We start from the raw sequence: 16,282 nt of genomic DNA on the forward strand, positions 1-16,282 counted from the left end.
GGATTTCAAGGATTCTTAATAGTCAATTAATATGACCCTATCAGGGCTTTCTACAATTCCTAATAGTTAGGTACCATGGCACTATGGCCCTATCAAGGCTTTATACCATTCCTAATAGTCAGTTACTATGGCCGTATCGGGGAATTCTAGGATTCCTAATAGTCAGTTACTACGGCTCCGTCAAGGATTTTTATGATTCCTAATAGTCAGTTGCTATGGGCCTATCAGGGCAATTTTTCTACATGAAAATTACAATATGCCACTACCACCATACATTACATGCCATCCAAAGTAAAAGCTATGAATGTCTCTTGCTTAAAATACATCGAATCTGAAAACATGCTGTGGGCGTATAATGCGCCATGTATGCTGGACTGAATAATAATAATAATAATAATAATAAACACAAGAGCAAGTAAAAGAAGAGGAGGAGTAGGAGTTAGTGTTGTCTGTAAGTCAATTGTATGCACATCTTGTACTGTATTAAAAGTAGAAATGTGGGTCTTCATTTCACATTTTATCTAATTTTGTTGCCATACACATACTTACATTACATACATAGATACATACATAGATGCATACATACATACAAACATGCATACATACATACATACATACATACATGTACGTATGTACGTACATACATACATATATACATACACACATACATACATACACACATACATACATACATACATACATACATACATACATACATACATACATACATACATACATACATACCGTTTATATTGGGACACCTTATTTCTTGGGACACCATACATTAATTTATAAAGTAATATTTTTGTGCACTGTATGTTCTGGGACACATCGTTTTACACCTCAGAAAATGCTTATGTTTAATTTTAAAATAAATTAAAATGTTTACTTGAAAGAAAACACTTTAATCCATTGCAGCTTTCTCTTATCACCCCAACCTTTCTCCTACACACGTAAGATCCATACATTTGGTACAAGAATATGTTGTACCTTCCTCATGCCGTAAACAACTAACATTGGAGACAATGCCTTTCCTGAAGTGGAAAATGCAAGGACTAAAGAAATACATTTTTTATCTGCAACATTCGTTCAAATTCTCAAATTTTAACTTTCTTTTATTGGCAGTCCGTCCAGGAATGACAGCAAATTATAACGGAGTTATATTCGTGATAATGATCATATTGTCGGCGAAATCATCTTCTATTCTGACCTTCACAAATTCATCAAATGATTTTATTTTTATTTTCTCCTCCAAATCTTCTGGGAAGCGCTGGGTCATCGATGTCCATGCACGAAGCACTAGACTGTCTCACTTTAAAAACTGTTCCATTGTTTAAATTTATTTTCAAAATTCCCGTTTATACTGGTAAAACGAAACCAGAGTTGGCTTCTCTATGTCTGCCGACTTGATTTTTTTAAAAAGTCAGCACGCTTAAAAGAATTCAATGTCGTCTTCTGAGGTCGGCTTGCTTTCTAATAATGTAACTTCGCATTTGATATCCTGTAGTTAAGTTCTAACAGTGAGTTTAATGCATCTCTTCCAATTGTATTTATTCACCAACCGTGTTTCTATTTGATTAAAATCTGTAATTATAATTATTGCAAACGGGCATTGATGTACGTAGAGTAAATAGTATGCACAGCAATAACTTGCTTTAATAATACTTTTTGTGACCCATGCTATAGAAAAAATTGTTTTTTTGTACTCACGGTGAAATTATATTTACAAATAATGATTTTAATTTGCGAGATACTGTAAAAGGGTTAACCTGTTCAAACCTTGGAGTACATCAAAACACGATTAATTTCTCTATAGGCACGTCAATGTCATGTATTATCTAACAGAAACAATACACATTGCAGTAGGGATGCATATGCGACGTATACGGAGTTCTTGGGTATATATTCTTCTTTAATAAATTGCCCATTATGAACAAAAAAAAGACCACCTTGTGTCAGCTATCGTTGTGTCCTTGGGTAGGGCACTTTTAATCAAATTACCTCAGCATTTGATAACATATGTGTGTAGTTATGCCGTAAAGCAACAGATCAAATTAAAGCTTTCATGATCTTGGAATCATCAAATATAAGAGAATTGACACATTGTTGATATTTTCAACCCATGATGAAAAAACACGTGAAATTATTTGCTCAAATTTTTCATCAGATTTTGAGCTCTCATCATATACGCTGATTCAGTGTTCACATGTCCAACTGTGTATTGTGCACGGTGCATTATAGCTTTCATCAACAAACAATTAATATCATAGGAATATAAATCTGCAGAATATTTATAGTTACTCGTACCATATACAGTCATCTAGCAGAACAATGTTGGTTCAAGTTGTCTTCCATTTCAGATTTTACTTGTCAGTAAAGTTCTGACGTGCTTTGTAAAAAAGTAGAAAACAATGAAGGTAAATAAAATCTCAAAAATGACCAATGATTGTAAATTTCGTGATCGAAGGCGTCAGTAAACGCTATTAAATTTATTTTTCAACTGAAAATATCAACCGAAACGACCGCTCCGGTGGCCTAGTGGTTAGAGCGTATGCCTCGGACGAGAGAGGTCGTGGGTTCGAACCTCGGCCGAGTCATACCAAAGACTTACAAAAATAGTACTAACAGCTGCCTCGCTTGGCGCTCAGTATTAAGAGGTTAGTGTTAGGACTGGTCAGCCTGGTGTCAGGATAATGTGACTGGGTGGGAGATCATGCTACATGTCTGTTGCATGATGCCCCAGTGCTATACATCGCTATAAACTGCCACACTGCAGACATCGTAGCGATATGACTGAATTTTTTTTTGAAAGCTACTTTAAAAATCCAAATCACACATAATCAACCGAAATGTGCTAACAACTCTCGTGCACAACGTAAGAGTGTTTGTGTATATGGCTAACCTAAAGGGCCATACCGTGCTTACCGTGCTAACTTTTTCAAGACACGTTCTTCATGTAGACATTGAAACGTCTTTTAATAATAATATTTTCTTGTTGGGTTTGTTTTGTATTTTTTTGTAGTTTTTTTCTAGAAGATGTATTTGACCGTTCTGACAAGCCATCCAGGGCTTAACGAAAACAGCTGTGTGAACCTACGTTCCGATTACGCGAGATAAGAAAATAATTTGCAGTTATATAATCACCATTGTTTTCGAACTCTTCACTGAACATAACCGAACTACCGGTACAGTTCTTCAAACAGCTTTTCGGAAAAGGGTCCAATCAGAACAAGAAAAGGAATTTTAAAAAACCGTTCCTATGTGCACGATGAAAAACATCCAATTCAACTAATCGCAGAAGAAACCCCCATTTGAGAGTTTATACGCGTACTCGAAACAATCATTATCTTGGGTGGTTCCAAAGAGGAAATCTAATTGTAGCTCTGCGCAATGTGTTTTGAAAAATGTATTTTTTAAGGAGTACTATAACTGTTTGTATTTATCATGGTTTCGTTATTATATATTTATATTTTTTCCAATAAACCCTAATATATTACGCCATGACTTGTCCGAAAATTGAAACCATACGAGAACCGGTTGTCAAAATTTCCGACCTTTGGAGATTAACTGTTTTCTCCTCTACAAACGGGGAAGTTTCACAAATGTAAAACATAATGGAATAATTAACACCTTAAACTAAATAAATGGTAAGGTATTAATACAAGGTATAAATAAATAAAACAAGGCATTTCAAACATGTGTTTAAAAAAATCCTATCTACGGTAATTTGGAGTACATCGTCTCTGATTGTTTATTAGGATTCGTATCGCTTTAACCTGCTCCAAAACAGAAGCACAATCCGGGTGAATCAAAAATGCAATATGCATGTTACTATCTCTTCTTTTTTTCAGTTTCACGCATATTTGTTCCTATAACGAATGGTATATTAAAATTGAGACTATACTTAATGACACTTCCTGCAGATGGCGTAGGATTAGGTTGTATCTATAACAATATAGGTTGGCGCGAAAAATAGCCAAAGTAGCAGTCTAAAAGTTTATAGCTCTTAAGCTTGTGACCATTATTCCAGTCCAAACATATATACAGGAATATAAGAAAAGCACAGAATATAGCCATAACACACATGTAGCAAACAAAGGACCGTATGAAGATCCTTGCCAAAGATCACTAAAAAAAATGAAGAACGGATGAAACCAGATTATTACAGCAATGCCTGGGAAAGAAGTACAACCCTCTTTAATTCAACTCTTTAAAACTGGGGAAAGGAACATGGTGAACATGAGAACGGGAACCCTTTTGAGTACTAACCTGTCTAAATGTGAGTATTAACCTGTCTAAATTTGAGTACTAACCTGTCTATACTTTAGATCAAATTAAAATTCTTATCTAAATATATTTTGGCAATAAAATGTTTTGAGTTTTTACATAACCCACAACTATAGACCTCCAGAGGGCACATTTACACATAAAATCCTTTGCAAAATCTAAAGCCTATGGGGAGGAGGGTCACCTCAACGATTATTAGCTAAATAGATAAAATACAACCTGAGAGGGGTCGCTACATATAAGAAAATAAGCTGACGATCAGACCAATTCAAATTACATGTCTAGTGTTTGAAAAGTTATGAATTTGGCATATGGTGTGCCGATTTTGGTCAGAAAGGTGACATACAACTGCCATGTAACATAATTTAGAGCTTTTAGAAACTGTCTCTAAGTATATGTACTACTTCCGTCATGCTGCTTAATGCATTGTCGGTTTGAATAACATGCCTGACCCACTTAATTCCAAACTTAATTCCATGCCATGAGCATCAGCAAAAAAGGTCAAATCGTTACTCTTTCTAAACAATATGAATAAAGCGCGTATTTAGTCGAATAAGAAGTTAAAATGCAATTTAAACATTTCGTCGTGCATTTAATTACATAAAAATGCGCGCTAAAATAAAATAAAACTCCAGATAAGCAAGATCTGGGTTTTTTTACTTGACATGAAAAAAAAAAAATTCCATGCAAGAGGTTATTACATTAACGAAGGATATGGTGCAAATAAATAGACCTATTTTGATCCCCGGGTCTAATGTTAATTTCCAAAAGATATTAGTCATCCCCACCTTGCTTGCGCATAACTAAAGCTAATTTTAATTCAGGTAAATGTGATCTGTTGAAAATGTTTTACCCATAATTAAAATATGTTGCATGGTTTTCTTCATGCAACATACTTATCCATTTAACGCAATCGTTAGTTACGTTTCGTTAAGCAAAACTAACAGAGTTCGTTTGCAAGAGAGAAAAAACAACCACACTTCTGTTCGATTACTATTTCATTTCAAGGGATTTCATAAACTCCGACTCGTTGTGACACGGTTGTGAACGTCATCATGGTTGTAATAAATAAATAAGAGGTAATAAATCATTGAGACTGAAATCTTGAATAATTATTGTCAAGACTTTGACGAGTTCTCGCACTTTATATTACTGAGGCTGTTGAATAACGTAGTCTGTGACATCTCATATATTCTGTTGTTCCGCCTGATTAACACGACAGCTGTTCCACTTACTATTCGTTAAATGTATAGCTTGTTGAAATTATCCACGCACGCATTATACCTCTGCTGCGTGTACGTGTGAGATATACTATAAATTGTTGTTGTTGTTGTTGTTGTGGGGTTTAACGCCATTTTTCAGCACACGATAGGCTATACATGGCGGCCAGTATTAATGGTGGAGGAAGAACCCGGGAAAACCACGGAAAGAACCACCGACCCTCGAGAAGCTACTGGCAAGCTTTCTCACATACCCACATTGGCTGAATCTTAGACTCGAACCGCCGCAGACAGAGGTGAGATGGCAGTGATCCGTAACGAAGAGCGCTTTAGACCACTCGGCCACTCGGGGCCCCTATACTATAAATAAATGTATGTATGTTACTAGGGTAACAAGCACATTTGTAGTTTCATTTAGTGGAACAAAATTAGCATTACGCTGAGGCATGTTTGTCGACATTGGTAATTTGCAGACATTAAAAGCAAGTAAACATATGTACAGTTCTGGTACTCGAATTTGTACTTACCTGATCCATTTATACAACGAGCAATTAATCATCACAATGCAACGGTTGGCGATCAGCTCAAATTTGTTCTGTCACACATAATAGGTAAATATATAAAGCCATAGACAGATAGATAAATCGATCGATCGATCGATCGATAAATAGATAGATAGATAGATAGATAGATAGATAGATAACGCTCACCTGTGTGCCATTTCCACTGAAGGACACACTGAATACATGACATTCCTTTCGGAAGTTCAACCCTCAGGTGATGGGGACCTCTGCGAGATGGATAATATCTGTACCTATTGCCTTCAATTTTCAACTGATGTCTATCCAAGCATGTCTGCTGTACTGGTGTTTTAAACGAGTTGTGAGGACATATCCGAAATTCAAAATAACCGCCAAGGAAGTTGGTAATATCAATTACAACGAGAATGGACGTATCATTGGTGGTATAGCGGTTGGAGATAATCCCAGTTGCGTACTTTCCTCCCGCTTCGTGATCTCGCAGTACAATGTCATATGGATCCCCACACACACCACACTTGCCGTTGTTGTCGTGCTGCTGACGCTGATAAAGAAATTAGAGAGATAGACATGATGGTTAGTGCTGCTGACGCTGATAAAGAAATTAGAGAGATAGACATGATGGTTAGTCGGTTGGTAAGCTCTTTCCATGTGTCTATACTGCAATATTAAACATATTGTTATGCTGATGTCTTTTGTTGTATATCCGCGATATATTATTATTTAGATGTAGTACAGCGTCTAATCTATAGACGCTCTAAGTGCTTTACAATATTAGATAAAACATAAGAACACATACAGCGACAAGATTACAAAAACAAACACCATGAAATTACAAATCTAAAATGATGCTGAAAATAATTAAGGAAACAAACATTATTTAGTCTTCAAGTCTCTTCTTGTCGAAATAGTTAAGTTTTAGAGCCCTCTCGAATGAAATCACAATATCCTTATGTTTAAGATCATGGCCAATTCGTTCCACTTAGCTGGGCCCTGGTATGCAGAAGAACGTTGTCCATATGAGTTCATTTCAACAGTGGGAACAATGACAGTACGAGTGCCGGAAGGGGAAAGTAAGTTTCCAGATGGCGGAAGAGGGGCGTAAGTTTCTAGATGGATCTACACATGGGTGAGGTCAGATAGGTATACTTGAATGGAGCCAATCAATGAAAAGTGGCATAGTCAACATATTTTGTGTTTGATTCTGGATTGAACAGGTACCCAGTGGAGGTCACAAAGCAGGGATGGAGTGCTCATTTCTTCGTACTCTAAGGATAATCCGAACAGATGTGTTTTGAACTTTTCAAACTTTCTGTCGTAGATACTGAGACAAACCAGACAGAAGTAAATTACAAGAGTCCTGTCGTGAATAGAACTAAGGAACACACAAGTGTGTTGGTGGCATCGACCGAAAGAAAACTGCAAATGGAGCTGATGCGTGTCATCTACAGATAAACAGCCTTGCATGTTGTTTTCACATATTGTTGCAATGAAAGATTACTGTCGAGAGTGACAACTAGATTGCGTACTGACTGTGTGAATTTGATGTTGGTATATTTGATACTTATTTTTTGGTAAAATATGTGAATCATAAAGTCTTCACAAAACAAAGAAAATATAAGATAATAAGCTTGTGTGTCTAAATATGCGAATATTGTGATTACATTTCATGTCACATGTTTGTGCTTGTGCCTTTTAGTCAGTGTTTTAATATAATTTTTTAATGAAATCAATTTTAGAACGTTTATGCATAAACTGTTGGACTAACGGAATTTAATTTGGTATGTATGTTTATATTCATACGAAGTTTGTTAAAATGAATGCGGAATCTTTCGTAGTAAAAGAAAATATAGAAATGAAAAGAAAACAGGAACGAGTAGAACGTCAACAGAATGTTCTGAGTGTTGGTTCTAGAGTCCAGAAGATGTATGTCAATTTCTTACCGTGAATTGCTGCTTTCTGATTAAAAACCAGGTATACAGTTATTACATGACATAAAGAGAAGTCCATAGATAGTCAAGCTGCATAATTCTGTATGATTAGATTGTCAAACGTCTGTCCTGGACAGTGATCGCACATGCGTATTGCATTGCTCCAGGAGTATGATTAAATTTTGACGGGGCGGGGGTTGAAAGATTATGTTTTGCTTAAATATTTGTAAATGAGTTTCCTTTTCACGCAAACTGTCGTTTTAAAAAAGCACAAATGAGATTCATTTATAACTTGGACTAAGAGAAAAATAAAACCACAAGTAATGGTGTTAAATTGGCCTGTTCTGCATATAAAGTCAGTATTTTGCTTTACAGTTAAAAACAAAATACCCAGGAATTTCATCCTAAATATAAAATGTAATTTAACAAGAAACTAAGACCATCTTTGTGCAAAGAATACAGTCAAGTAATAAATCACATCGAATAATAACTGAAGATATACTATACAATACGTGCACTTTGGAAGACACAAGGCTTTAATCACAATTAAGCTCTAATTCTTAATGTGTGTCTATTTTTGTGATTTTGTAAGGTGTTCAAAAAGGGTTCAACTAAAGTACATGTAACATGGCGGTATTCTCAGTTGTTTTTCCACCCCTCAAATATGTAGTGTCGTGCCTAGATTACATTCAGACACCATGAAGTGATGTGAATAGGAGTTTGTCAATATCGTCACGTAATGGTTTGAAGTTGGAAGTCAGCTTTTTGTCAGATATAGTTTTTATAGTCAAAATACAAACGTAGAAATTACAAAACCTGTATTGTTATTTTCCTTGTAGCAATATATACATATTAATTAATGATATATACCAGATTACGGGCTGTATAGAGCAGCAGGGAAGTTCTACAGACCAGACGTTCCAGACCAAATAAAGCTTCCTACGAGAACTTTCTCCGTAGAAGCCTCAGATTTCAAAAATAAACCTTCCCACGAAAATTAATTTGCGTAAATTCAATCCCGATTGCAATTTTTTGTGTGCAAAATCAATGATTCTAGACAAGTAAAAAAGGGGGGGGGGGGAATTTATTCTGGTGTCGACGAAGTTTGCGAAGATTTGGCTGCTGATCCTAATTTTACCTCGCATTAAAACAATATAGTTGAAAATAATATGAGTCCGAAAGCTAGTACGGTTGGAGAGCCTCATTCTGCCAGATTAGCGCGAGAGCAATTAGCGGCATTAAAGAAGCTTATCCCGACAAAACAATTATTTAAGAGAAATGTTCGTGGTTACGAAGATGTACAACATGGAATTTCCGAGGCATCATCGAAATGGTTGAAGCCAGTTACCGGAACAATCGAGCAAGTTGTATTTGGCGACGAAAAAGATCCAGATACCAGGAAAAAGGGAATTTTTCCTATGTTGAAAGGTATTGAGGAACAATCACGAACATTACCCGAGCGATTAGCAATAGCAGCAGCACAACAGGGGCAACAACTTGCAATTGATTCTGGAGCAGATAAGGGAAAACCTGTAAGAGGAAAACCTGTAATGATAAAAGGGAAGTTTAATATCGAGAATTTAAGAGAAAATTTCACCGATGAGGGATGGGATATGATATCACGACCGCTCTCGGCACTGTATACTATAGATCAAATTGGCGATTTTGCAGAAAATTATTTTAGCGATCGAAATGAATATTTGACTGCAATAGGAAAAAAAAGATACGGAACTCGTGATAATTGGTACAACATGGTATATAAAGTTTACTCGGGAAAAACACATGTGAGTATGGTAACGGATCCGCGTTACAGGAGATTTTTAGAAGCAGCAAGAGACACACAAAGATATAATAAGCAAGTAGCAGAAGAAAGAAAACAACTGGAGAAGGAAGAAAGGCAGCAAGCGAAAGAAAGAAAACAACAGGAGAAGGAAGAAAAAGCTAAAACACGGAAGAGAAGGGTAATACCACAGGAACCAATAATTCAACCACAGGAACCAATAATTCAACCAGAGGAATTAGGAGCTAGACCAAAAGAAAGAACTCCACCTCAGAAAAAGGAGAGAAAATCAAAAAAGAAAAAAGATCAGAGTGATCAGGAATCAGTAACTCAACCAAGCGATTATAAACCATCTGTGTACAACGGCTCATTAATAATTGATCCTAAATTACCCGCAGATAGTTATTTGAACAAAGAACATATGAATTTAATCGATGACGATATTAAAAAAATGGTAGTTGCTGCGGATGATTCTCAGGAAATTAAAAATTTATTTTTGAGAAAAGATATTGCTGATAAAGTCGGAGAAATTGATTGGCAGGCGATAATTTATTTTGGTAGTTTAGGAAAACCGATAGTTTACAATGATGAAAATTTTGCAAAATTTTTATTGAAGGTTGATCAATACAAATCAACAAAAGCGGCAGCGGCAAAAAGTCCACCATCTACTAGAGAAATAGCGACAGCGACAAAAAGTCCACCATCTACTAGAGATGTTTATACGTTAGCCAGGCCCTACATCCCCCCCCCCCAAACCATTACCCCCCTTCGACCCCGAACTGACAAACTGGAAGGGTTCCTTACCCCCCCCCAAAATAAGATGGGGTATTGATCCAACAGAGGGTTGGTTTTTTAAGGGTACCCCTTCATCTTCACCAGAAATATATTCGCCACTAACGTCATCATCAGGGACATCGTCAGGAGAAAAATTCGAGGAAGCGTTATCGCCATCGCAATTTCCAAAACCAAAAACAGGAAGCGGATATACAATTTGCCCTGACAGTGTTGTCAACGACGTGTCTCGCCTCGAGGTATTAATCGGAGGAAAACGAGCCGGAAATAACTCTCGCGAAGTAATCAACGAAGCCTCAGATATTTGTCAGCGGTTATTCCGCGGCGGCATCATTAATTCTCACATTTACAAGGAACTCGTCGATGAGCTCATCGATTAAAACAACACAATTGAAATAACATGATTGTTCACAAACATCAGCGCAGACCTCAACAGGTCCGCATAGTAAACTCTAGATTGCCCGTGTACAAATATATTCACGGCAATGGATTCGGCGATATCATTGGAAGTCTTGTTACGCGAATAATACCTAAAATCGGACCCGTGATCAAACAGTTCGGGTTAAAAGCAATAGGAAAGATCGGCGAGACTGCTATCTCTGGTATCGGTAATTTGGCCAGCAAGGGCTTCAATGTTGTCAAAAGTAAAATATTAAATTTAATGCGCAAAAAACAACCCGTCAAATTACCTAGCACCAGAGAAATGCCACCCGAAATCAGCAAAGTCATAAACGACGCAGCAAATAAAAAAATAAATGATCTCGCAAAGGAAGTTGCTAAGACAAATATAGCGCAGGAAGTTGCTAAGACAAATCTCGCAAATGAAGTTGCAAATACAAGCTTCATTTCAGGCAGTGGTCTTCGTTTTAGATGATATTCTTAATAATAAATGTTCGCACAAGTGTCAAATGAAGTGTTCAACATGGACGAGCCTGTAGGCAGAGACACATCCGTGCGAGATTTCCAGTATTTCTCGTACGATGCAGTTGAACCAAATACAAATAATCGATTGGAAATTCAAGTTCACGATACAACAAGATATTTTCTTCCATCTGAGACATATATCGAAGTTATCGGGGAAGTTGTTAAAGCGGATAATACCGCCTATGGAGCAGATTTTAGAGTCGGATTTGTTAACAACGGTATTATGGCGTTATTCAAGAGCGCAACTTACATGATCGACGGAAGAGAGATTGAGTCAATTACTAATGATGTTGACTTAGCAACGACGATAATAGGCCTAGCTAGATACTCGGATGATTTTACTAGATCAGCTGGTCCTAGTATGATGTTTGCCAAAGATAATTCTGACCGTCCCGATAGTAGGCCGCTTGACATCAGACAACCCAACGATCGCAACGTTCCAGCCGGCCTTGCAGGTATCCAAGATCTCCCTGTTGGCACTAATAATGATTATAATCTTGGATTTGCCACGCGAAAATCAATGCTGCAAGGAGCTCGCAGAAGATTCTCTTGTGCTATTCCGTTATCCCATATATTCGGATTTTGCAGGCATTTCAGAAAAATTATCTACGGAGCGAAACATACCATAACACTTATCAGAAAAGGAAATAGCGATGATGCTATCTGGCGAGAAGGTAATATCGATTACGCTACTAACGTGATAAATGCTCTCGATGCGGGAAATGCCGGCCAGGTAAAATTACTCAAATTTACCTTGTGGATGCCAGCGATAACTCCATCAATAATCGAAGAAGAAAAATTATTATCATTCATGAATCAAGGCGGTAAATCTATCATGTCATGGCTAACAACAACAACAGATTCCATAACTACCGATATTGATGGTGATTTTACTTGGCGTATTGCATCGCAGCAAGGTACCTCTGCACCTAGGCATATCTTTATCGCTTTTTTGCACACGCGAAGATATCATCAATTATACAGCCATATGATATTCGATAATATCAACGCAACAAATGTGTCACTGAGAGTAAATGGCCAGCAAGAACCATCGGAGGAAATATCAATTAATTTTGCCAACTATTCGACAGCTCGCGCGTATTATCGATTACTAAGTTTTATGGGTCGCGATCAAAATATCGATACCGGATTGCAAATATCACAGCTAGATTTTAATAAACTTTATCCTATCTATTACTTTTCCCTGGAGCATCTCGACCTGATAAAACAATCCGTTGTTGATATCCATTTCAAAGCTAGAATTCAAACAGGAAATCATTTATATAGAGCCATCGCGGTGATCCTCAGCGATAGAACAATGATCTTGGAAGGAATCAGCGGTAGAATGAGAGTCATCGATGCTCCTGTCGAGAACATGTGACAAATTCCAAATTTAGATTAAGCGATTATTAATATGCCATACGAACACGTCAGTGTAACTCTGACCCCAGGTCAGATAAAAAAGCTCCAAGCAGCAACAGCAGCGCGACGCGGTTTGAAATTAACCTTGAAAAATAATCAACTTCACGGTGGACCTAACAAACTATCGCTAACTAGAGGTCAGCGTGAACGATTTTCCAAGGCCAAATCAGCAAATTCCGGTGTTCATGTGAGCCTTTCCATAGGCGCCATCAAAGATATGGTCAAAGTAGGCGGATTTCTTCCTTTCCTATTGCCTTTATTATCTGCTATTGCATCGCCGTTATTAGGATTCGCGGGTAAAAAAATAATAGAAAGTGTTACAGGAGGACGATACGGTAAAAAAAAATATCATCGCGGATCCGGCCTAAGATTAGGACGACCCCCTTTGTACGGATCCGGCCTAAGATTAACACGCCCCTATCAAATTTAGATCTAATCAACGAAGCAAAGAAAAAAAAAATAAAATTTTTCAGAGGCGTATTTATGCGAGATCAACTACCAGACAAACCAAACCCTACCGAGACAGGAATAATAAATCTCGATGAAAATACCGGCCCTGGTACGCACTGGGTTGCCTACGCGATTAATCCTCGCGAAGTCGTTTATTTTGACTCGTACGGATTAGCACCACCGAAAGAATTTATCAACTACGTGTCTTCGCTGAAACTTCCGGTTTGGTATTCGACTCTTCCAACACAAACATTAGCGGATCCACCAATATGCGGCCCGGAGTCAATTAACGTCCTCGAAGCAATTTCAAAATCATCCGGTCCTTATAACAAAATTTTATTTGAATATACCGTAGATAAATATCATGGTTGACATTTATGGTAGATCCCTCTTCAGGAAGGAAAAGGAAAAAGAAATAGAAGGTATCGATGTATCAAAATTCGCAACCAAGAGTGATATTAACAATCTCCTATCGTTGTCAGAGATAGATCCTGGCGAAGTTGCTATTTTTCAAAATACCGAAGGGCGGTTACAAACTAGCAATGTCAAAATAGCTGATATAATCAAGCGAGACGAATATAACGAACGCATCGAGCAGTTTACTCGCTTGTCAGATTCGGTAACAAAATCCATCGCTGACGTCACTGATCTTATCGCGAAGTTGCCATCGAAGGCCAATATCGCTGATGTAGAAAAATCCGACAAGGAGTTATCAGCGGCGTTGCTGCTAAAAGTCGATAAGGCAACCTACGATGATGCTCAAGAAAAATTTACAAAACGACTAACCAAATTAACTAACGATCTTAAAAAAACTTGACGATGCCTTGGGTAAACTTAGCAAAAAAGTTGACGAGAATATAAAAAAATCCACTGACACTTCATTCGTCGCAGATCAGCTAGAAAAGAAAAAAGTTGATCAAGAATTACACGATGACCTCAGCGATAAGGTAGGAAAAATTAACGATGATATCACTAAAATTATTGCCGATATTGGTAAAATAAAAACCACAATGGATAATAAAGGCGATAAAGTACTATACAGTGATCTCAGCGAGAAAACAAAGAAAATAAATGAAGATATCGCCCAAATCAACAAAGATACTGAAGCGGCACGTGGATTGTCGCGTCAGGATGCGTACGACGATCTTACCGAGAAAACAAAATTAATCAATGAAGATATCGCCCAAATCAACAAAGATATTGAAGCGACACGTGCACTAATATTTCAAAAAACCGATAAAACATCACATAACGATCTCAGCGAGAAAACAAGAAAAATCGACGAGGATATTACTAAAATCAGCGTAGATATTGACGTGATGCGTGAATTAGTAAGTCAAAAAGTCGATAAAACATCACACGACGAGAAAACAAAATCCATCAACGATGATATTAACGCGGTACGCCAAATCGTAAACGAAAAAGTCGATAAAACATCACACGACGAGAAAACAAAATCCATCAACGATGATATTAACGCGGTACGCCAAATCGTAAACGAAAAAGTTGATAAAACGTCACACGATGATCTCCACGAGAAAACAAAATCCATCAACGATGATATTAACGCGGTACGCCAAATCGTAAACGAAAAAGTCGATAAAACATCACATAACGACCTCAGCGAGAAAACAAGAAAAATTGACGAGGATATTACTAAAATTAACGATGAAATTAACGTGGTACGCGGATTAGCGCGTCAAAAGGTCGATATATCAGTGTACGACGGAGAAATTAAAGATTATAACGCGAAACTTCTCGACGCAACTACAAAAATTAGCGATATTAACAAAAAAATATCGTCAAAAAAATTTGGAAGACTAGAGAGAATTTATTTACCAAATAATTCGATAGAAAGTATTGCGCGATACAGTCTAACATTTGTGTTATCCATGATTAATTATGACTGGACACCATATAGTAACACATTTAGCTTTACCGCGCCAATTGCTGGCACATATCGAATATATATTATCTCCGATATAAAATTTAAGGTACAACCGGATAAAAATTCGAAAATTCATGAATTCTGCCCTGGATTTTTTATTATTATTATATTAGGTGAATATAGCACAACACTCACGCTAGAACCACCAGACAGAACCAGCATAAGTTCAGTGAATTATTCTGTAATTTTCGAATTTTTATCCGAATACACGCCATATTATCCGCAATTGTTATCGTAAGATACTAATAAATGACCGCATCGGATTACCGATACAATCAGGCGCGATCATGGCAGGATTCGCTAAAAAAGCTCCTCGACGAATATCAAACAAAAATAAGGAAATACCAGCGTAGATTAGTTACCATTGATATTGCCGTGTACACGGTATCTGCGGTAGTCGCTGGTGCTGGAATAATTTTATCCGCGGTAACAACAATCGCGCCAATCGTTGCAACGATAATAATCTCGTCGACAACAACAATCGCTGGTGTTCTCAATATCGTAGCGAAAAAGATATCCTCGTGCACGAGTGAAAAGTTATCGTTGTACAAGAATAAACTATCCAAAGTCAACGACGCGTATTCGAAATTATCATCGTTACTTTCCGAGAGTCTCAATGATGGCGTTATCTCCGATCCAGAATTTTCGGCAATGATCGGTATTTACTCCGAGATTGAACAAATGAATATTAATAATGTCCGAGCTAGCCCAGATCGTGACAAACACGACACCGCCGACAACAACACTAATATCGTTAAGCTCAACCAAGCCTGAATTTAGCATTAATTTTCAAACACCAATTAGCGTCAAAGAAATTGCGTTAACACAATTGCGTGTCTACAATAGCTGGCCTAATATCAGATCAAAATCATTTGGTAAATTATTGTCAAACAATTCGCTTGTTATCGCTAATAAAAAACGCGCCGATGGATCTCCCGATTGGTTCACTGTTAGTATACCAACAGGCAGTTACGAAATTGAGCAGCTGG

The 16,282-nt window shown here is 37.3% G+C and overlaps 1 protein-coding gene across 1 annotated transcript in view; it reads right to left on the reverse strand.

Annotated features, from left to right (window-relative positions):
* The window catches only part of LOC149794163 (uncharacterized), a 73,487-nt gene that overhangs the window by 31,921 nt on the left and 25,284 nt on the right, over positions 1 to 16,282 (reverse strand). Inside the window, exon 3 of the mRNA XM_089968254.1 lies at positions 6,218 to 6,590. Within this exon, the coding sequence (XP_089824380.1) occupies positions 6,218 to 6,590 (373 nt within the window). The remainder of the gene's footprint in view (positions 1 to 6,217; positions 6,591 to 16,282) is intronic.

This window comes from Sinohyriopsis cumingii, chromosome 8 (assembly GCF_028554795.1).
Source record: "Sinohyriopsis cumingii isolate HCF-2022 chromosome 8, ASM2855479v2, whole genome shotgun sequence".
NCBI lineage: Eukaryota > Metazoa > Mollusca > Bivalvia > Unionida > Unionidae > Sinohyriopsis > Sinohyriopsis cumingii.